We start from the raw sequence: 23,475 nt of genomic DNA on the forward strand, positions 1-23,475 counted from the left end.
GAGTGGTCCGGGATCACGCTGACGTGGTGGTCCCGGACCACCCAATATTTTCTCGTTGGTTCCTGCAATAATTTTCTGGGGTGGGCCCCCTTCTGCACACCCCCGTTTGACTTGGCATGCGAGCAACCAATCACGCGACGCCGCGCGACGCTAAGGAAGGTCCCACTACGCAACAATCACTTCAAGAAATTATAGAAAAAGGCGGCGACCTCCCTTTTGTATTGACCAATGCAGGCGACGACTCCGCCGCACTGTCACCGTCGAACAGTCTGGCTATGCGTCTCACGACAAGCCAGCCCGAAACGGAGCTTAAATGCGGAAAAACATGTTTGAGAAGGGAACATCGGAAACTTCTGGCTGGCGCGGAACCCGCAGGCGGACGCAACAAGGACAGCAACATTCGTCGCCTGAGAGAAAAAAACCTTGTGGAGTCCCGAGCTCGGTGCGGATCAGCGATAGCTTCCGGATCGTGTGAGTCTTTGTCTGTGTTGCTCTCGTGCTAGTCAACTTTCTTGGATGTCCTGCGTTTCTTTCTTTCCTTTTTGTTTTCTCCTCTGTTTGTTTTTGTCTTCTGGGGCGTTGGCAAAGTTGGTGGGACTGACTTCCTTTGAATTGCTTGCTCTGTGGTTCTTGATTGCTTCCGCGTGTCTCCGACATCCTCCGTTTCAACCACTCGCCGCTTGGTATTTTTTAGGCCATGCTTGTGCTTTTGCTTTGGTTTGTTTGACACGAGAGCTCCTTCTATGTTAGTTCTTACTTGAGCATCATGGATTGCTGGTTTACATCGTCCAACTGATACTCTGGTTCTCCCCACGTTATATTGCAAGCGAACTGAACAAACTTTAATATGATGCACATCACAGATTTCCGCTTAATGTTTTGCATAGTGGGTTGAGGCTCAAATTCTGGGAAACAGTAGAAGTCGTGACGCTGCAGTAATTGAGTAGAGCCGTGGAAATGGAAAGGAAATGATCTATAATTTCTTGGTCACATTCATTCTGGTCTATTGGACCTCATCAAGTGTAAGTCTTCTGCTTTTACTAGAGACTAGATGCTTATGACCATGATCGAGGATCGTTTGATCGCGTGGTGTGTTTACCACATTAATGCTTGTCAGAAGTTTTATCTGATGAAAAGAGTGACTTAAGGTCTCTCAGATCTTTTTCATCCTCCTAAATACAGTCATATAGAGTAAAATGTCAAAAAGAGAAGCAGTTAGTCTGTCTGAGCCCCCAGTTGGATCAACTTCGTGCCAGAGTTTGAGACCATGATGGTTTGAATTTGTTATTTGAACACAATTTTACCTGAAGAGCTTAACAAATTGTAGACAAAGATTACTGTCTGGCACAACAATGAGTGTATTTATCTCAGGATCCACCTAATGAAATGGCACCAGTTTAACTCTTTAATCCTTTATTGGGTCTATTGGTCTGCCTAAAAAATATGGTCATGATTCAGTCACCTATTTGCACGGAAGTTTCCATGGTTTATGTTAAATCCAGCAACTGTTTTACTGATTGGAAATGTAATCTTGGCATTTCAGGTTGCTTGGGGCCTTGATTGGTTGTTCAAGTTCTAGTTGGTAACCAAGTGCTTCTACACAGATAATCGAAAATTGGAAATTGCATTCAGGTTCAGAACGAGATGGGGTCTGAAGGGCCAAAGCCAGTCACAATAAACGTAACTGGATTCAAGAAATTTCAAGGTGTCCCTGAAAATCCCACAGAGACTATTGTTAATAATCTGAAAAGTTTTGTAGAGAAAAAAGGGCTACCACCTGGAGTGACTTTTGGGACATGCACCGTACTAGAGGCTGCAGGTGATGGTGCACTTCCCATGCTTTTCAAAGTTATGGAATCTGGCATCTCGAGTGATGGTTCGACATGCGACGCACAAGTTGTGTGGGTTAGTTTTGGATGCTTCTTAACTATTTAGTGAGAGACTGACAAGCAATGCATATATCATGATAAGTTAACTGCTGTTGGTATTTCTAATTAGTTATATTAGCCTCAAAGTACTAATATAATTGCAGCTCAATCAGTATTATTAACAGTGGCTCTTTCATTAAGATTGACTAAGTAGTGATTGTGATGATCTTGTGATGTTTCTTTGAATGTGCACGTAGTTTGCAGAAGGTTATCACAGGGAAGACAAGTTACTTGAGTATTCTAGCTTTAGTGATTCGAAAGTACAGTTTTAGTTAATGTGAATGCGACTGTGTATTTGCAGCTTCACTTGGGGGTAAATAGTGGTGCTCATAAGTTTGCCATTGAGCGGCAGGCTGTTAATGAAGCCACTTTTCGTTGTCCAGATGAGCTAGGATGGCGACCTCAGGTTGAGATGCCTCTCTTTGCTAATCAATGCGGCCTTGTTCTCTTGCAGTTGTTTGTCCTTGAGATGGTGCTCTTACAATTTCCCTTTTGCTTCTTTCAGCAACTTCCGATAGTTCCTGAAGATGGCAAGATTTCTCGAACAAGACAGGTTTGTGATAAATCCAAACTCTGGAATGGAATTTGCTGATCTTCTTGCACATATAACCAGTGTAATCCACAAAGTTACCACTCTTCTCTAGAAAGCACAATACTCAGACAGATCTATTTGATGAAAATATGACTGCAACAGAGATTTTATTCCTGCTGGGTGAGTCATTGCCTTGCGATCTGTGCAATAAAACGATCCATGAATGAGTCATCACAGCAATGGGATAACGACATGAGTGATCCTAAACTTTTCCAAAATATTTAATGTGGTCTTTGAAATCTTTTTATTTTTGTTCAACCTAATTCTTGAACTTTCAAGTTCAAGAATCCACTACATGTAGTCCTTCCGTTGAAAATTCTAATAGTGTTAGTGACATAACTATAATTTCTCCTAACTTGATGTTAGATTCATGTCATTATTTTGGCCTAGTAAATGCTGATGTGGTGTCAGTCCACGTAAATATAGATAATGCGGTGGCACACTTAACGGAAGAACTGCATTGAGTGAATTTTTGAAGTTTTAGGGATTAGATTGAATACAAAAAAGTTTAGGGATCACATTAGTTATTGAAAAGAAGTTTAAAGGCCAACCATGTCATTACCTCTTATAGATTACTTTCCAAAAAATATTGGCATTCTCTATGTGAATTATTCTGTGAGAAAGCACTCATCGTCCTACTCGCTGCACGTTATTTCTGGAAAGATAAACTGATTAATTTTCAGATACATACGAGACGTAATGTTGTTTCTTGTCTGCGACCTCTAAACCCTGTATTCGACATTCTCGTCATGCCATTCTTGAAGACTTCCTTCTCCACAAAAGCAATCCTTGAGTTCTTGAAGAAGAAGGGCTACGATGTAACTCTTTCTAACAACGCTGGTCGGTTCGTCTGCAACTATGTCTACTACCACTCTCTTCGGCTTGCAGAACAACGGGGTAGCCGATCTCTCTTTGTGCACGTTCCTCCCTTCTCAAGAATCGATGAAGAGACTCAGATGAATTTCGTAGCCTCCCTTTTGGAAGCTATTGCATCATCATGTTGACGTCCAGATGAAATGTATCCGGTGTTCTTTTTGGTGTCGTTTTGTTCTTCTGTCTGTGATCTGGTTGGGTATAAGAAGCAATTGCACGAACGATCTTCTTGCAAATTGTAAAAGGATTCACGTTGTATTCCACCAGTACTAGGGACTCATCTGATTTTCAGCAACTCTTCTTGCCATGGCCTACAACTTCAGATCATCATCTAGTGTTATTAAAGATAGGAGAGTGTAAATGGGGAAACAAGGAGATGAAATTGGGAGACTGATGAGTTAGTGAGGAGTTGGTCAGAAAACTTTGGGTCGAAGTTGAAATTTCTCAAGAAAAACCGATGTGGAGACAATCGGGATGGCATCGAGGTGTGCCGAAGATATAGTGTTCAATAATATAGGATTTAGAATTTGGAAAAATTATGTTATTATGTTTGATCAGCTTGGCTAATTGAAGACGTAGGAAATGTCCTTGCTTTGCAAGTTTCTTTAGGATTTGCTTCAGTCTAGATCAAACATCTGATTGTGATGTTGACTATTTGAATTTCGTATTTTAGGTAAGTGTGTATACCTAATTTTTTACCAGGATTTGACCAAAAGTTATTCTGGTAAAAATTCCACTGAGGAGGGGCAATTGCGTGTTACTCTGCAGGAGCTTTTGGGCGACACCCCCATTAAACCAAATCGGGTGTCCGTCTGTGACGCCGCAGAACGTCATCCACGATACACATCTCTCTCTTTTTTCTATATTATTATTTTAATAGCATGCGGAAACTTGATAATTTTTTTCTTTAGAATCACACGAGTAAATGTATATACCCACATGCACGATTATAATACAACTTTAACACATCATTCAAATAAATACAAAATATAAAAGTCCCGGTTCGGCCAACTAATATCTCTACTTCCATCTTATTCCACAAACGAGCTACAATCTGACTTAGGGATTGATGGTTTTGGGCATCGTCTTATCTCCTTCATTGCAATAATCTAGTGACCGTCCTATAAATTGAAAAGTAAGGTATGAGCTAAATCCTGCAAATGAAATATCTAGTTTTAAATTAGAAGAATCTTCTAATCACTTTACTTGATATACACAAAGTGAATGCATAATAATCCAATAAATGTGATAAAAACATGATTAGATTTTACCTTTCCCATTTCATTTACCACAGAAGTTGTCAACCAACAATATATCCATTCAAACTTATGCATGTGCACACCATGTCTCATACAAACAAATAATTTAATTAACGTTTGGTTTTGCACACAACAATGTATTTTACTCATTAATGTTTCTTCCTTTTGAACTCTTCCAGGACATCTCGGCTCATGAGACATCCAAACCACTGGGGCATCTCAACTTTGAGGTATGCTGCAAACTTTCATCACGAAACATTCCCATCATAGGGGCATTTTGACTCTCGAGGCATTCTGAAACACTACTTGGGGTATCCCAACCACTGAGACATCCCACAAATTTCTACCACAGGGCATCATCATGCACCATTGTATGAGTGATAGAATCACATTAATCTCATTTAAGTCATAATATATGCATACCTACAAGCAAAATACAACATCTCAACTCGATTTAATGCATTAGCCAAATAATCGCATATGGAATAATATATAGTTATATTCTAGTTGTTAAAGTCTGGACATCCAAATGACTACATTCTAAGTTTGGACATTGAGTAAGTTCTGGTCATTAAAATTTGGTCAATCAAATGGATATACTTTGAGTCTAAACGAATAAGTGTATTCTGGATGTAAAGTCTGAACATGCAATTGGTACAATTTTGAGTTAGAATAACGAGTACATCATAGTTGTAAAGTTTTGAACAATCAAGAAGGTAATTTATGGCTTGATAAAAACTTATAAAAAAGAAGAAGAACGGATCAAATAATGAACAGATTTACAAATGAACAAGTTCAGTAGACAAGAAATAGATTCATATTCAGTAAAGTCTATCTGAATTAATGGACAAATTTATCAGCAAACAAATTCACAAGTCGGTAAATAAATTCACAAATGAACAGATTCGATCAAATGAGTAGATTCACAAAAGGGCAAATTCACACAAATTTAGTAAAATCTAGTATAATAAACAAATAGATTCAGAGATAGTAAATTTTGCTAAAGAGAATGGATAGATTCTGTCATAGAAAATTCTAGCAGAAACAAGTAGAACGAACAAATTTTGACTAGTAAGATTCTAGCATAATGAGCATACAAGAGGACATCAAGACAAATACGATAAAATGAATAGCTTATAATTATTTAATAGAATGAACCAGAATGAACACGCAATGGGTCATCAAGACAAATATGACAGAACGATTAGATTCTAACCATTTAGAACGAAACGGAACGAAGTAGAATGAACATGTAATGGGTCATCAAGATAAACCTAGAATGAAGTTGAATGAACATGCAATAGATCATCAAGATAAATATGACAGAACAACCATGGAATAAAGCAGAGGTCAAGATAAATATAGCATAACGAGCAGATTCTGACTATTTAGAACAAAACATAACGAAGCAGAACGAACATGCAATAGGTCATCAAGAGAAATATGATAGAATGACTAGATTTTAACTATCCAGAACGAAGTAGAACGAACCTAGACAAGATCATCAAGACAAGTTTAATAATCACCATACCTAAAAACATTCTTGTACATTTCAATCAACCTACTGAGATAGAAGTATTAAGTAGATTTAAACTAGCTTAATACTTAAAAACTTCACTTACCTTGAACAAGCGTGACCTTAATTTGCCTTCACCGTTTTGTAGCTTTCGAACGAGAAAATCGGCTCTCTGCTTCTAGGATCAAAACATGAGAATAACACATGCAAGATTACTTGAGATTTCGGAAAAATAGAAATAGGGTTTATGGCCAAAGTAGAAGAGTTTTGTGAAAAAAAAAGTAGTTAAGAAAGAATGATGTTTTCAATGCAAGGTGAAATTTCAAGACAAATTCTTATACGTGGCTAGGGGAAATGCAAGAAGAATGAGTCATTTTGGGGAAAATCATGATTTAATCATTACGTGTCAAGTTTAACAATGAGACTTCTTCTTAAGGAGACACTTGGCCATCCAAATCCCATTTCAGGAACAAGTGGCTCTCACCAATTTTAATTGAAATTTTGTGAGTAAAATATAGTAAGAAAACACAATCCTTCTTCTTTCAACGTCATTAACATGAATGGATCATCATTATTAGTAATTAACTAAATTTTACACAATTAACATCAGCTATCACTATTAAGACAACAATATTTAATTAATACCACCCTACTATTAGTGAACACATAATTCGACTATGACATTGGACCCGAGATGACTTACATTTATAGAAATTATCTGCCGTGTCCCATGAAATTTATGATTCGACTAAAATTTCCACATATTCGTCCAAATACTAAGGCAAATAATACTTAGCTTCATAATCTAAGTATTATTATCATAATGCAAATTGCTAAATATTACAATATTACAATTACAAAAATTCTGAATGTCACAATTCTTCCTCCCTTAACAAATTTCATTCCCGAAATTACATGATCACTCGAATAGATATGAATATTTCTGCTTCATATCCTCTTCACTTTCCCACTTCGCTTCTTCCATATTATGGTATTACCACAAGACTTTAACTAAGGGAATCTAAGGGAATGGTCTTGGCTCTTAGGACTTGTTCCCTTCGACCTAAAATTTGTATCGATTTCTCCACATATGTTACTCTCTCATCTACCTCAATCGTCTCAAAATCTAGTACATGTGTAGGGTTTGCCTCATATTTCCTCAATATGGATAGTTGAAAAATATCGTGAACATTGGAAAGTCTGGGTAGTAGTGCTAACATGTAGGTCAAGTCATCAATCTTTTCAAGAATCTCGAACAGCCCTATAAACCTTAGTCTTAGTTTGCCATTCTTTCCAAATTGTGATATCTCTTTCGTCGGTGACACCTTTAGAAATGTATGGTCATCAACATCGAATTTCAATGGCTTTCGGCATTTATCTACATGACTCTTCTATTGACTTTGGGTAGTTTTGAGTTGATCCCAAATCACTTTTACTACATCTAAAGTGATTTGTACTAAATTTGGTCTTGTCAATCTTTTTTCGCTAAATTCAATCTAGTAAATAGGAGTTCTGCAGGCTCTTCTATATAATCCTTCAAAGGGAGCCATATCAATACTTTACTAAAAACTATTATTATAAGGAAAATTTACCAAGTGCAAGTGTTCATCCCAACTGCTTTTAAAGTCTATCACGCATGCTCGTAGCATATCCTCTAAGGTCTAGATAGTTCTTTCCATTTGACCATCAGTCTAGGGATGAAAGGCAGTATTACACTGAAGTTTAGTCCCCAATGCAATTTGGAGACTTTACCAAAAGTTCGCAGTGAACCTTGGGTCTCAATCGATGTGATAGTTATGGGTACTCCATGTAGTTGAACGATTTATTGCACATATGATTTTGCGTACTTTTCCAATGTATAGTCTACCCATACTGCTAGGAAATAAGTAGACTTAGTCAAAGGATCCCCTATTACCAAAATGGAATTGTGACTTCTTGATGTCCTTGGTAATCCTTGAACAAAATCCATCGTCATGTGCTTCCACTTACATTTAAGTATTTCCAACGATTTTAGCAATCCACTAGGTTTACAATGTTTTGCTTTCACTTGTTGACACGTCAAACATCTTGAGAGATATTTGGCAATAACAACCTTCAATCTATTCCACTAGTAATGTTGATGAAGATTTTGATACATTTTTGTACTTTTCAAATGTATATTGTAATTACTCTGGTGAGCTTCTGGCAAGATTTCATTCTTTAAATTGGCATTATTGGGCACACAAAGTCGTCCATGGAATCTTATTGGGCACACAAAGTTGTCCATGGAATCTTAGAGCTCCATCTTTTGACACCAGAAAGTCCGGTCGTTTTCCTTATATCTCTTTAGATCTTTGAAATCTAATGATCCGTTTGTTGCAAAGTCTTGATTCTTTGTATAACTTCTAACTTAATTCTAAAAGTAGTATATTGGAAAGACTAATTATATCAAATCTAACTTCGGAATCTCGAGTCGCTTCTAGTAAGGTCCATTATTTGACCATCATATGCGTAACCATTTGAGTAGACTTTTGGCTAAGGGCATCCGTGACTTTGTTTGCTTTGCCGAGATTATACAAAATTTCAGTCATAAAGTTTTAACAATTCCATCCAACGTCTCTACCTAATATTTAGTTCTTTACGGGAGAATAAGTATTTTAGACTTCTATGGTTTGTGTAGATTTCAAACTTCTTTCCATATAAATAGTGTTTCTAAATTTTTAATGTGAATACAATTGAAGCAAGTTTTAAGTTATGAGTCGGATAATTCAATTCATATGGCTTTAATTGTCTTAATGTGTAAGTAACCACCCTTTCATGTTGTATCAAGACACACCCAAGTTCTTTATGGGATGCATTACTGTAGATTACAAAACCTCCACATCCTGACGGTATCGTAAATATCGGAGCCGAAGTTAATCTTCTCTTAAGCTCCTCAAAACCTTGTTCACCCTCCTTCGACCATTTAAAATTTCACTTCCTCATTAATTGAGTTACAAGAACTGCGAGGCGAGAAAATCCCTCCACAAATCTTTGATAGCATCTAGCTAGACCCAAGAAACTTTCAACTTCAATCATTGTCGTTGGTCTTGGCCAATTTATCACTGATTCAACTTTTATTGGGTCTACAAATATTCCTTCACTTGTTACTACATACCCTGAAAGTACTGCACAGTCCACCAAGAACTCTCATTTATTGAACTTTGCATATAACTTGTGCTCACGAAATGTCTAAAGCATAAGTCTCAAATGTTGCTCATGAACTTCTTATTTCTTTGAGTATATAAAAATATTATCAATGAATACTATCACAAATTGATCTGAAAACGGCTCAAACACTCTATTAATCAAACCCATGAATGCTGCGGCGCATTGATAAAATCAAAAGGCATAACTTAGAACTCATAATATGCTTAATGAGTTTGAAAAGTCATCTTTGGAGTATCTTCATTCTTAATTTGCAATTAATAATACCTCAATCTTAAATCGTTCTTGGAGAACACCGACGCCCTTTGAAGTTAATTAAATAAATTATCAATCTTGGGCGGTGGATACTTATTCTTGATCGTAACTTGATTTAATTGTCGATAATTAATGCAAAGGTGCGTGAACCCATCTTTCTTGTTCACGAACAATATAGGTGCACCTTAAGGTAACGCATTGGGTCTAATAGATTTTTAAGAATCTGAATCTTCTACATATCTATTAATGTCATATCTATCAAAACAAAAAAGATCATTAAATCCCAATTATATTCTCAAGTAACTATATCTATAGTTACATGCATATCTCAAAAATGATTTTAACCTCAAACTTTTCCCGATAAAATCCGCAAAAAGCACAAGGTGAACAAATTAAATATCTAACCCTTGGGATCATAATTAATAAACTCTCTAATATATTGCAAAAAAAAATTTGTCTATTAATGTTGAAGTGGATTTACAAAATTTGATTAGCTTTGGTTGAAATTGAGGTCTGTTAAGTTCCTTTTCACAAAGACAAACTCATATGGACAGCAACAACATCAGGCAGTTATACAGTGAAAAGTGGGTATAATCAACTAAGGAAAACAGAAATCAATCCAGCACAGCATGAAGCATCAACCTCATACCAAAAGCCTAGAGAGTTATGGGGTAAAATCTGGAGTTTGCAAACCCTCCCAAAAATAAGAGTTTTCATTTGGAATCTATGTCAAAATGCTCTTCCCACGGAAAATCATACCTGCACCGACGTGTCATCTGTGCAAAATGAAGCCCGAAACAGCAGAGCATTTATTTTTGCTTTGTCCCTGGACATCCAAAATCTAGTCAGATCCACGCATCAGCATCCCTATACAGAGCAAGGGACTAACAAGCATAGATAGATGGCTTCTTCATTATGGGAGAGGCTTACCAGACACACCACCCCTCGAACTAGTCGCCGAAATGCTCTGGGTAGTGTGGAAAGAGAGGAATGGGGCTATCTTCCGAAAGAAACCACCGGATCCGGATAGAGCAGTCACCGAAGCCCTTGCAAAGCTCGAAAACTTTAGAAGATGGAACTCAAAACAGGGAAATGGTGGAGAAAGAGATCGTACCTCTGCTACGAAGTGGAGTCCCCCTGCCTCGAAGTCGCTGAAAAGAAATGTAGATGGAGGGTTTCGTGAGGGCACATCCACCGGAGCAATCGCCGGAGTCTGTAGAGATGCCGCCGGTGTTTTCTTAGGAGGATTTGCATGCCAAGTGAGAGTGCAATCTGCACTCCAAGCAGAAACCCTAGCTATGCTAGAGGGGATGGAGTTTGTGCACGAATGGGAGAAAGAAAAAAGCAAAAGTGAAAGTACAACTATTACTATTGAGTCTGACTGTTGCTGTTTAGTTCAGGCAATGTTGGGGGAGAACCAAGTACCATGGGAAGTTGCTGCACAAGTCAAGATGGGCCGAGCTTCAATGTCCTCTTCGCCTCACTTGCGACTAACTCATTGTTTCAGGGAACAAAACAAGGCCGCCGATTGGGTCGTAAAAGCCCAACTCAATCAATCCCTTCCTTTGAACTGGGTATCACGCCCACCCCAATCGTTGTTTGACGTTCTTTGTTCTGAAGCCCCGTTGGGCTCTTGTCCTATTTTACCTAGTTGAGTTGAAATGAAATGAAGCATTTTCGACCAAAAAAAAAAAAAAAAAAGTTCCTTTTCACGTCATAAGAGGGATCGACATCAAATAAGAGAACAGACTATTATCACTATGACAATTTGATAAAATTTTCCAAATGTACCAAATAAAATACACAACGTTTTGGTCGTGCAATAAATCTGGTATCCTCAATTCCCATCGGACAGCTATCTTCTAGTTCTATTGCTCTTCATAGCTTGAAGTGTTCTACAGAATTGCCATTATGACTTTATTTTGTCGATAAAATTTAGTTTTTTCATCAGTCTCGTTCAACCAACAATCTTTTTGATGCATAATTTTAACCGAACTTGGTCCTAACGGGAATTCACTTGGGATGCCAACGAAATGGTCCCTCGTTTTGGTGTGATCAAATTTAGTTTCTATCTATATTTTTGGGATAAGTGTAATAGAAGTCTTAAAACTTGTTACAAAAATGCAATTGAGTCCCTAAAACTTGCAAGAAGTGCAATTAAGTCCTAAAACTTATCAAATTGGTTCAATTGAGTCATAAAGTTAATATCGTCAAACTTACTAACGAGAAAATGCGACGTGGCGCGGATGTGACATTTTAAATAAATTTTCATTTACCACATGATTTTTAAATTATTTTTTATTCAAAATTAGATTTAAAAACTAAAAAAGAAAAGTTAAAATTTATTTAAAAAACTATCAAAAAAGAAGAAGAAGAAAATGGCAGCTCCTCTTTGCCCCCCGTCGCCACCCATCGCCGGGAGGATGGCGACGGTCGCCGGCTCTGGCGGAGGTTGCTAGCCGACCCAACCCGGTGAGGCCTCGTCGGCCCCCGGGCGAGCTAGTAGCCGATGACCTTCGCCTAAGGTCGGCGATCGTGGCCGACCCCTCCGGCAATGGGCGGCGGCGATGGAGGAGCTGCCATTTTTTTAAAATAAATTTTAATTTTTAAATCTAATTTTTTTATTTAATAAAAATTAATTAAAGAAAGTCAAGTGGAAAATAAAAAATCATTTAAAATGTCCATTCACACTACGTCGCATTTTCCGTTAATAAGTTTGACGATGTTAACTTTAGGACTCAATTAAACTAATTTAATAAATTTTAGGACTTAATTTGCACTTTTGCAAGTTTTAAATTATATTTTCGTAACAAGTTTTAGAAATTCCCTCTATATTTTTCATGGTTCCGGCGATAAATTTTCTAGGTGGGCTCCACTCTTGTACACCCCCGTTTGACTTGGAATGCGAACAACTAATCCAAGGCCCCCTTCGCAATAATCACTTCAAAAAAAAAAAAAAAAAATAGGGGAAGACGGCGGACCTCCCTTTTGTTTTGGCCAATACTGACGATGACTCTCCGCCGCGCCGTTCGCTGTCGAGCCATCTGGCTTCTTGTCTCATGTCCGATGAACCCAAGTCCCAAAATCAGACAACCCCGAGACGGACGTACGACAGAAATGGAAAAAGCATGTTGACAAGTGGAAGATTGGGAAACTTCCAGCTGGCGCGGAAACTACGAGCGTACGCACCGAGAAGAGCAACGTTCGTCGCCGAAATACAATCCCTCGTGGAGTCCCGAACTCAGAGCGAATTAGCAAGACAGCTTCGGATTGTGTGAGTCTCTGTCTGCGTTGCTGTCGTGCTGGTCGTCCTTCTTGGATGTTCTGCGCTTCTTTCTTTCATTTTGGTTCTCTCTTCTGTTTTTTTTCCCCTGGGGCGTTGGCAAAGTTGGTGCACTGAGTTCCTTTGAATTGCTTACTCTGTGGTTCTTGAATGCTTCTGCGTGTCTCGGACATCCTCCATTTCAACCACTTGCCGCTTGGTATTGTTTAGGCCATGCTTGTGATTTTGCTTTGGTTTGTTTGTCATGAGAGCTCCTTGTATGTTAGACACAGTTAGTTCTTGCTTGGCGATCATGGATGAGTGAGTTTTGAATTCTGAGATATGCTGTTAGAGATAAATAAGAATAATGGAAGGATGTCCACATCATTTAGTAATTAGAGAAAAAAACCTGGGCATTACACGGATCGCCACAATCCATATGCTTAGAGAAAAGTTTCTTATGGTTCATAATTTTCAACATGTTCTCTGCTTTGATTGACAGTTTACATTATGCACCTGATGCGTTCGATCATGGAGCTTACGGTTTCTGGTTCTCCTCATGTAGCTCAGGTTTGGAAATCTTATTTTGGCATTTCAGGTTGCTCGGGATCTTGATTGGTTGTTAACCAAGTGCTTCTACACAGATCATCGAAAATTGGAAATCGCATTCGGGTTCAGAACGAGATGAGGTCTGAAGAGCCCAAGCCCGTCACAATAAATGTAACTGGATTTAAGAAATTTCGAGTTGTCTCCAAAAATCCCACAGAGACCATTGTTAATAATCTGAAAAGTTTTGTCGAGAAGAAAGGGCTACCGCCTGGAGTGATTCTTGGGACCTGCGCCGTACTAGAGGCTGCAGGTGATGGTGCGCTTCCCATGCTTCTCGAAGTTATGGAATCTGGCATCTCGAGTAATGGTGTGACATGCGACGCACAAGTTGTGTGGGTTAGTTTTGGATGCTTCTTAACTACTTAATGAGATCGACCAGCAATACATATATCATGACAAGTTAACTGCAGTTCCTACTTGTAACTAGTAAAAAGAACAGCCTCAAAGGGCTTATAATTTTGCAGCTGAAGTAGATCTAGTAACAGTGGCTCTTTCATTCGGATTGACTGGGTGGTGAGTGAGATGATCTTGTCATGTTTCTCCATATGTGCATGTGATCTGCAGAAGGTTATTACAAGGAAGACAGGGTAATTTGCTATGCTTGCTTCAATTTAGTAATTCTAAAGTACCGTGTATTTTGCAGCTTCACTTGGGTGTCGTTGGTAGTGCTGTCAAGTTTGCCATTGAGCGGCAGGCGGTTAATGAAGCCACTTTTCGTTGTCCAGACGAGCTTGGATGGCAACCTCAGGTTGAATTGTCTCTCTTTGCTATTTAATACCGCTCTGTTCTCGTGCTGTTTTTTGTCCTTGAGTTGGTCCTCTTACAATTTCGCCTTTGCTGCTTTCAGCAACTTCCAATAGTTCCTGAAGATGGCGAAATTTCTCGAGCAAGACAGGTTTGTGATTACCCCCGAGCACTGTGATGTAATTTGCTGATCTTTTTGCACATATAACCAGTGTAATCTACAAAGCTACCACTATAGTCTTTAGAAATCACGACACTCAGACTGATTTATTTGATGAAATTATGACTGCAACAAAGATTTTATTCCTATCGGGTGAGTCATTGCATTGTAATTCGTGCGATAATGACATCAAGATAATAACACAAGTGATCCTAAACTTTTTGTCAATGTTTAATGTGGTTATGAATTTTTTTGTTCTATCTAATCCTGGACTTTTAAAAATGCACTGTTATCGTCCTTCCCTTAAAAATTCTTAGACTGTGAGTCTACAAGATCATAATTTTTGTTAATTTGACATTAGATTTGCCATACTATCGTCACGTGGTTTACATGTGGCTTCCACGTCATATTACTCTTATTGGTTTGGCCCAAAAAGATAGGCACAAAAGAAAGAAACAAAGATTTGTCATATTAGAAAAAAATGAAGTGACGGTGAATATCCTTATTTTGGCCCAATAAATGCTAACGTAGTGACATTTTGTGTCAAATTAATGCAAATGATGTAGCGACACACTTAATGGAAGGACAATATTGAGTGGATTTCAAAAAGTTTAAGGATTAGTTTGAATAAAAGAAAAAAAAAAGGTTTAGTGAGCACATGGATTACCCTCATGCATTAGTTCCAAAAAGTGATGGAAATTTCCATATATTTATTTTGAGATAAATCCCTCCTCACCCTACTTGCATTACGTTATTTCTGGAAATGTAAACTGAATAATTTTCAAATATATAAGAGACGTTATGTTGCCTCATTTTTGCGACCTGTAAATCCTGTATATTTTTGACACTCTCTTCACGTCATTCTTGAAGACTTCCTTCTCAACGGAAGCAATCCTTGAGTTCTTGACGAAGAAGGGCTACGACGTGACCCTATCGGACAATGCTGGCCGTTTCGTCTGCAATTACGTCTACTATCACTCTCTTCGGCTCGCGGAACATAGGGGTAGCAGATCTCTCTTTGTGCACGTTCCTCCCTTCTCAAGAATCGATGAGGACACTCAAATGAATTTCGTAGCCTCCCTCTTGGAAGCTATTGCATCGTCGTGTTGACGTCGAGATCATCAGGTTTGGCTGTTCCAAAGCGTTTGCTGCTTCTTGCTAATTGTAAAAGAATTAATGCTGTACTCCGCTACAAGGGACTCTTGTGATGTTCAGCTACTACGCCAATAGCCTCTTATCGTCATCTCTTTCAACTCATCAATTCAAATAATCCATGTTGTACTAGACGAAGCCAAGCTGGCATTTATGACGGGTGAAGGAAAAACCTCCCGTTGCCTTCAGGATATATGATATATTCTTGATATGCGAGTTTCTTAAAGATTGCTTTAGTCTAGATCATAAATTTGATTATACCGTTGCTTATTTGGATTACGTATTTTAGGTGGATGTCGGCACCTAAATTCGATTGGGATTTTGACCAAATTTCGATTGAAAGTGATCATTCTCAAACTTTTGATCGAGATGTACAATTGGGTGGTGCTCTTTGAGAACTTTCCAACCACATCCAATCTGATCAAATGGGACAACCGATTGCTGGATGTCGCAACTTGTAATTGCCACCATCCGATCTTGATAGGATTGGAAAAGGCATTAATTTCAAAGATTAGGTGATAAAATATGTAAATTGGGTTGCAAGCTCTCCAACTCCTCGAGAACCATTTCGGTCGGAGTTTTCTTGAGCAAGATATCTTTGGACCTTAAGTATTTGTTGGGTGTTTTTGGACCTTGACTATTTGTTTGGGAGAAAATATTGGGGTCGCAAGTGATGTTACGTGGTATTTATACTAGCTCATTCAATGAGTGACACATCTTGCTCACTGACCCCACCTGTCAGATCTCTCTCCTCTCTCCGACCCTTTCTCTGCCTACTATGCAACATTCATCTTCCCCAACAATCCACCATTGCTACTCTTCATTTGGACGCAGTTTACTATGATCAAACCATGTGAATATGATATTTGATTTATTTCCTTATTCTGCATATTTTATTATTCGATTGCTTGCTTTCCAAAACCTCTCGTATGGAATAAATTGCAAGATGAACCAATATTTTATCATCAAATAATCCAATGAACCGAATTATCATTGCCTGTAACATCATGTTTTTTTAATTATATTTCAAAATCTTACAAAAGTGGGAGACTTCTCGCATTCTGAAAGATCTTCATATGTATTTTATCTACTGGTAAAATTGAGAGCGAGAATCATTCTTGGAAAGGAGAAGATACTTGAAGTCGGGATCATATTGTGCCTCTACGTGTTCCCTAGAGCTAAATTCTAGGCTCCTGACCGTGATGAGCATACTCAAACAAGTTTCATTCAAATGACCTTGAAGAAACTTGGACAGTCTGGTCTGCCGCATCATTGACAAACCAACTAAAGTTGTTAGATGTCAATTTGACCTCCTTCATGAGTCTAAAAGCCTCTCTGAGTTCAACTATTCTGCCCCCTCGGTTGTTCACCCCTCCATGGTCAAATCCCACATCGTTTCATCTTCTTTTCATGAGCGCTGCTTCTGTGCTGCCGGCCAATCCTAGGATTTTAAATCCTCAATCCATACAGTATTTGAAGTGACTCCTCACTTTGGTGACGAAGCACGCAACGAATCACTTTTAACATCAAAGGGTTCTCTGTTGGCAGGTCCTTTGTTAGCAATGGAACCTCGGTTCATTGTCTCTTCGATGCCCAGCAAAAAAGGGCATCGGACGATGGTCGATGGCCAAGCTGGATGGGGCATGGTTGATAATTAATCCATTAGAAATCCCTATAGGAGCAAGCCCAAGATTAGCTATGTATATTTTCCATCTCTATTTGATATCTCTTGATTCGATTGGCAAAGTATGGCTACTGTAGAGGTGGCGTAAGGAGTTGCTCCTCCATTCACGTTGCGAGCCCTTGGTGGGTATGAGAATCGGGTCAATCAAACTTTGGATAAAAGTGAGAGTCACTTGCAAAGGGGAATATTGTTTTAGCCAATAATGACGAAGACTCGGCCGGCCTTTTGTCGCACGTCAGATGTTCCCAAGCCACATCCACAAGCCCGAAAAGCAAACAGAAAAGAGAGACCTTCGTTACCCTGAAAGAAAAACGTAGTGGATTCCCGAGGTCCGTGCGAATTAGCGGACAGCTTCAGGTCGTGCGAGTCTCTGTCGGTGTTGTTGCGGCTCTCGTGCTGGTCATCTTTCTTCCATGTTCTGCGTTTCTTCCTTTGAATCGTTGTCAAACATTTATTGTCTTTGCTTTTGGTAATTAAGGGGTCGAGGAGAGAAGGGCTTTTTCAGCTTTGGCCACACGGTATCGGAATCATATGCATGATAAAAATTCCAGACTATAGCGTAACGGTGCAGACTGGACTTCTGCTCCTATGTCGATGTTTTTCGGATCATTTTTGTGTTATTTTCCTGTTCTTTTCTGGGGGCGATGGTGATGGCGAAGGCGGCGGACTTCCTTTGAATTGCTTGATCTGCATGGTTCTTGACTGCTTCTCGGTGTCTTCGATATCCCGCATTTCAACCGATTGCCACTTGGTTTTTGTGTAGGCCGTGCTTGTGCTTTTGCCTTCTTGGTTTGTTTGACATGAGAGCTCCTTGTATGCTAAAACTGCATTAGTCCTTACGTGGGGGATCTGGAAGAGTGACCCATATTGGCCTACGATTCTGATTTCTGGGTCTTACTATCTCTCCCTTGAAACTGTTTTTTGAGTAGGATGTAGTCCAGTTGTCCTCACAAGTCACCAAATACTAGAAAAGAATTATAGTGTAAGCTTCATATAATTCTGAAAAAACTAGCTATACTGGAAGGATGTTCACATCATTTAGTAATTAGAGAAAACCCCTGGGTGTTACCTGGATCACCACAATCCATAAGTTTAGAGATAAGGTTCTTATGGCTTGTAATTTTCTACACAATCTCTGCCTTGGTTTGACGGTCTGCTTTGTCAATTTGATGCATTTGATCATGGAGCTTGCGGTTTCTGGTTCTCCCTGTGTTATGTTGCAGGTGAACCAAGAAAAATCTAATAGGATGCATATCACAGACTTCGGTTCAATGTTTTGACATAATGGTTGAGGTATATATTGTGGGCAACAGCAGAAGGCATGATGCTGGAATAATCAAGTAGAGATGTGCGAATTGAAAAGGACATTTGGTAGATAATCTGCTGAAATCGCATACAGAAGGAATGTTCTATAATTCCCTGATCACATTCACTCTGGTCCATTGTACACCATCACGTGCATGTCCTCTGCTTTTGCAAGAGACTAGATGCTCTTGACTGAGATCAAGGATTGTGTGATCGTGTGGTGTGTGAGTGGTTTACATGAATGCTTGTCAGAAATTTTATCACATTAAAAAAATGATTGGAGGTTGCTCTCAGATCTGTTTTGTCATCCTGAATTCGTAGTCATTATATAGTAATGTCCTAAAGATAAGCAGTTAGTCTATCAGCCTGCAGTCGCTCTCAGATCTATTTCATCATCCCGAATGGTTTTGATTTGATATTTGAACACAATTTACCTTATGAGCATAACAAAGTATGGACAAAGCTTACTGTTTGGCACCATAATGAGTATATTTATCTCACAATCCACCTGATGAAATAGCACCAGTTGAACTCTTTGATCCTTTATTGGTCTTTGATCTGCCTTGACTAATATAATGATTCAATCACCTGTTTGCACAAAAAATTGCGTTGTCTATGTAAAATTGACTACTGTTTTACTTATTGGAAATGTAATCTTGGCACTTCAGGTTGCTTGGGACCTTGATTGGTTGTTCAAGTTCTGGTTGGTAACCAGGTGCTTCTCACAGATCATCAAACTTTGGAAATTGCATCCGGTTTCAGAACGAGATGGGGACTGAAGGGCCAAAGCCCCTCACAATAAATGTAACTGGATTCAAGAAATTTCGAGGTGTGCTTGAAAATCCCACGGAAGCTATTGTTAATAATTTGAAAAGTTTTATTGAGAAGAAAGGGCTACCACCTGGAGTGACTTCTTGGGACCTGCACCACACTAGAGACTGCAGGCGATGGTGCAGTTCGCAAGCTTTTGGAAGTCATGGAATCTGGCACCTTGACTAATGGTTCTACTTACAATGAACAAGTTGTGTGGGTTAGTTTTGGATGCTTCTTAATTATTTAATTAGATGAACAAGCATTAAAGATATAACCGAAGTTGGCATTTGTAGTTAGCAAAAATTGCCACAAAGTGCTTCTAAAGTTGCAGCTGAAGTAGATCGAGTAATAGTGGCTCTTTCATTAGGATTGACTGAGTAGTGAGTGCGATGAATCTTGTCATGTTTCTCTGAATGTGCATGGCTATTACAGGGTAGACAAGTTAATCAGATATTCTTGCTTTAGTGATTATAGAGCACAATTTCAGCTCCTAAGGATGCGACTGTGTATTTGCAGCTTCACTTAGGCGTATATCCTGGTGCTCCTAAGTTTGCCATTGAGCAGCAGGCGGTTAACGAAGCCACCTTTGGTTGTCCAGACGAGATGGGATGGCAACCTCAGGTTGAGATGTCTCTGTTTGCTATTTATTACCAATTCGTTCTGATGCTGTTCTTTGTCCTTGAGTTGGTGCCCTTACAAATTCGCTTTTGCTTCTTTCAGCAACTTTCAATAGTTCCTGAAGATGGCCAAACTTCTCGTACAAGACAGGTTTGCGATTACCCCTGAGCACTTTAATGGAATTTGCTGGTCTTTTTGCACATATAACCAGTGTAATCTACAGGGTTGCCACTCTCGTTTCTAAAATTCACTATTTGATGAAATTATGACTGCAACAAAGATTTTATTCCTTCTGGTGGAGTCATTGCTTTGTAATGTGTGCAATAATGACATCCAGATAATGACATGAGTGATCCTAAACTTTTCTTCAATGTTTAACGTGGTCATGGACTTCTTTTATTCAATCTAATCCCGGACTATCAAAGTGTGTAGTCTTTCCCTTGAAAATTCTAACACTGTTAGTTTATGTGATCATACTTTTTGTAAATTTGATGTTAGATCTGCCAGAGTACCGTCATAATTTACATGTGACTTTGATGTCACATCTCTTATATTAGTTTGGCCCAAAAGGATAGTTAAAAAAGAAATAAACAAAGATTTGTTAAATTGGAAAAATGAAGTGGCGGTCAATATCCTTATTTTGGCCCAATAAAGACAAATGTGGTGACAATCTGCGTCGTCAAGCGTCAATTTGACACACACTGTCATCACGTCTGTGTCCAATTAATGCACGTAATGTGGTGACACATTTAAAGGAAGGACTATATTGTGCGGATTTTTGAAAGTTCAAGGATTAGTTTGACTAAAAAAATGGCCCTGGGATCACGTTCAATATTGAAAAGAAGTTCAAGGATCTTATTACCATCTCATTACCTTTATTTAATAGTTCCAAAAGAAATGTTGGAAATTTCTATGTGATTAATTTTGAGATAAGTCCCTCATTGCCCTACTCGCAAGACGTTATTTCTGGAAATGCAAACTGATTGATTTTCAAATATATAAGAGACGTGATGCTGTCTCATGTTTGCAACCTGTAAATCCTGCATTTTTCTGACATTGTCTTCATGGCATTCTTGAAGACTTCCTTCTCCACGGAAGCAATCCTTGAGTTCTTGATGAAGAAGGGCTACGACGTGACCCTATCGGACGATGCTGGCCGTTTCGTCTGCAATTATGTCTACTATCACTCTCTTCGGCTTGCAGAACAGAGGGGTGGCAGATCTCTCTTTGCGCACGTTCCTTCCTTCTCGAGAATCGATGAGGAGACTCAGATGAATTTCGTAGCCTCCCTATTGGAAGCTATTGCATCGTCGTATTGACTTCCAGATCATGAGGTTTGGCTGTTCGAATGTCTTTGCTGCTTCTTGTTATTTGCAAAGGAATCCGCGTTGCTGTACTCTACCGGTGCAAAAGACTTTTTATAACTTCTGATCATGATCTCTTTCAACTGTATCATTTAAATAATACATGTTGAACTAGACGAAGCCAAGCTGATATAAATGATAGGCGAAGGAAAAATCGCCCATTCATTCAGGACATATGATATGTTCTTGATTTGCAAGTTTCTTTAAGATTGCTTCAGTTTAAGAATAAAAATTTGATTTTATTGTGACCTAGTTGGATTTCATATTATAGGTAGGTGTAGACACCTAATTTTGATTAGGAGTTTGACTGAAAGTGAGAACTTTTTTATCACACCCAATGTGACCAAATGGGACTATAGAGTTGTTGGACATTGCGACTTGTAACTGGTGCCGTCCGATCTCAATGGGATTGGAAAAATTATGATTTTTGCAGATTAGGTGACGAAATCACGAAATTTTGTTGCAAGCTCTCCAGACTTCATCTCCTCAAGAACCACTTGACTCTTTTTGAGGGATATCTTTGCAACTTGATTGTTTTGTTTGGCCCAATCTAGAAAAAATCCCTGATCCCGACCTTTTTCTGAAAAACTGACGGTATTTGTTGAAAGTTGAAATTGGGACCTTTCCATGGACGTGAATTGGGTCAATCAACCTTTGAAAGAAGCAGAAAGATTAAAGTTGGGGCAAAAATCAAAGAAAAACACATAATGCATATTTAAAAAAAAATTAAGAATTGGGTCAATCAACCTTTGAATGAAGCAGAAAGATTAAAGTTGGGGCAAAAATCAAAGAAAAATACATATGCATATTTTTAAAAAATAAATTAAACCACGGCTGTTAAGTCAGTTAACCTCCGACTGATGATGGCTCGACGCTACGTCAGTGCCGAGGCCCAGCATGGGTCTAGCTCCACCTTGCGCGAGGCCAGGCTGAGCCTGCACTTGCACAGGCCATTTTGATCCGTGTGCAACCTTTCCCTTGAGCAATTTGTAATGATTGTTGTCAAGAGCCAAAACTATTTCGTTCTAGGTAAAGCCCCCCTCTTTCTGAAGTAGAAAATTCGCATGTGCAGATTGTAACAAAGTGAAAATAATATGGAAATATTAGTTGTGGAAGGAGTTAATGGTCAGTTTATAAGCTATGTAGCACAGACACTTTTCGGAAGCTCGTGTCCGACACTTCCACACGTGTCCGACATGCTCCGACACGTCCTGACACGCTTCAACACGCAGTCAACGAGTGTCGAAAAATCTGACACATGGTCAACTCTTTTCGACACGCTTCGACACACGAGTCCAGAATTCCGACACGCAATTCCGACACACACGAGGTCAATTTTAAAAATTTCTAATACTTGAGGTCAAAATATAAATATACACAAAAGAAGTAATAAAAGAAGTAATAAAAGAAGTAATAAAATTGCTATAAATAAATATACACGCATGGGGTCAATTTTTTTTTTCAATTTTGTTTTTTAGAATTGTTTTATTTTTTTTAAAAAGTCTTTTACTATGAAAGAAGTAATAAAAATGCAATATATGATAAATAAATAAATTTAAAAATATCATTTCAGCATTTTCTTTAAACAATGTTTTTTGCTCTAAGTTTTGTGTATTATTGTAACAAATTAAAATAATGAATGATATTATTTAATTTTTCGTGTAATTAATTCTAGTCTTATTATTATTATTATTATTATTATTATTATTATTATTATTATTATTATTATTATTATTATTATTATTATTATTATTATTATTTATGTATTATTATTTATGTATTTATATATAAAAATATATTTAATATATAATGTGTCGGAATGTGTCGAAATTCTCTATTTTTAAGAAATGACTATCGTGTCGCATGTTGCGTATCCGTGTCGGTGCTACATAGTTTATAAGTGTGAGAGAAAATCTCACCTCAAAAGTTAGCTTCAATCCCTTTTACATTTGATGTGGGGTAACCTCAATAATCTCATTCCCATACATTGGACCTTGAGTAATTATGTGAGTAATTTCGTTAGTGTTGTCAGGAGCTTCAAGAGTAAGTGTTAATACACAACTAACTTGAAGGAAATGGTTACCGTCGCTGTAACTTGTAAATTATCCAAAGTTTGTCCCTTTTTATAGTCACAAGCAATCTTGCCCAGGCGGCG

The 23,475-nt window shown here is 38.4% G+C and overlaps 2 protein-coding genes, 1 long non-coding RNA gene and 1 other non-coding gene across 6 annotated transcripts; 3 read left to right on the forward strand and 1 right to left on the reverse strand.

Annotated features, from left to right (window-relative positions):
* Window positions 1-337: 337 nt before the first annotated feature.
* On the forward strand, window positions 338-3,781 carry LOC104414175 (pyrrolidone-carboxylate peptidase). 3 transcript variants are annotated; one of them, XM_010025207.3, is made up of 6 exons: window positions 338-471; window positions 864-1,022; window positions 1,544-1,905; window positions 2,230-2,334; window positions 2,434-2,481; window positions 3,204-3,781. In XM_010025207.3, the coding sequence occupies exons 3-6, from the start codon at window positions 1,645-1,647 to the stop codon at window positions 3,522-3,524; spliced, it is 735 nt and encodes a 244-aa protein (XP_010023509.1). In that variant the 5' UTR covers window positions 338-471; window positions 864-1,022; window positions 1,544-1,644; the 3' UTR covers window positions 3,525-3,781. The 3 variants fall into 3 exon arrangements, with proteins under 3 accessions (XP_010023509.1, XP_010023511.1, XP_010023510.1); XM_010025209.3 differs by having other exon boundaries at window positions 3,285-3,524; XM_010025208.3 differs by lacking the exon at window positions 864-1,022.
* A 6,574-nt stretch (window positions 3,782-10,355) lies between these two features.
* Window positions 10,356-10,934, reverse strand: LOC120287832. Its single transcript, XR_005546096.1, has 3 exons — window positions 10,724-10,934; window positions 10,540-10,655; window positions 10,356-10,435 (listed from the first exon to the last, which is right to left on the reverse strand). It is a non-coding gene; the product is annotated as an uncharacterized LOC120287832 (long non-coding RNA).
* Window positions 10,935-13,555: 2,621 nt separating this feature from the next.
* LOC120285978 (pyrrolidone-carboxylate peptidase 1-like) lies at window positions 13,556-15,494 on the forward strand. Its single transcript, XM_039298743.1, has 4 exons — window positions 13,556-13,816; window positions 14,124-14,228; window positions 14,328-14,375; window positions 15,255-15,494. The coding sequence occupies exons 1-4, from the start codon at window positions 13,556-13,558 to the stop codon at window positions 15,492-15,494; spliced, it is 654 nt and encodes a 217-aa protein (XP_039154677.1).
* Window positions 15,495-17,404: 1,910 nt separating this feature from the next.
* LOC104414177 lies at window positions 17,405-21,492 on the forward strand. Its single transcript, XR_005545646.1, has 4 exons — window positions 17,405-17,619; window positions 19,194-19,555; window positions 19,855-20,121; window positions 21,006-21,492. It is a non-coding gene; the product is annotated as an uncharacterized LOC104414177 (transcript).
* The last annotated feature ends 1,983 nt before the right edge of the window (window positions 21,493-23,475 follow it).

This window comes from Eucalyptus grandis, chromosome 8, assembly GCF_016545825.1.
Source record: "Eucalyptus grandis isolate ANBG69807.140 chromosome 8, ASM1654582v1, whole genome shotgun sequence".
NCBI classification, from domain to species: Eukaryota; Viridiplantae; Streptophyta; class Magnoliopsida; order Myrtales; family Myrtaceae; genus Eucalyptus; species Eucalyptus grandis.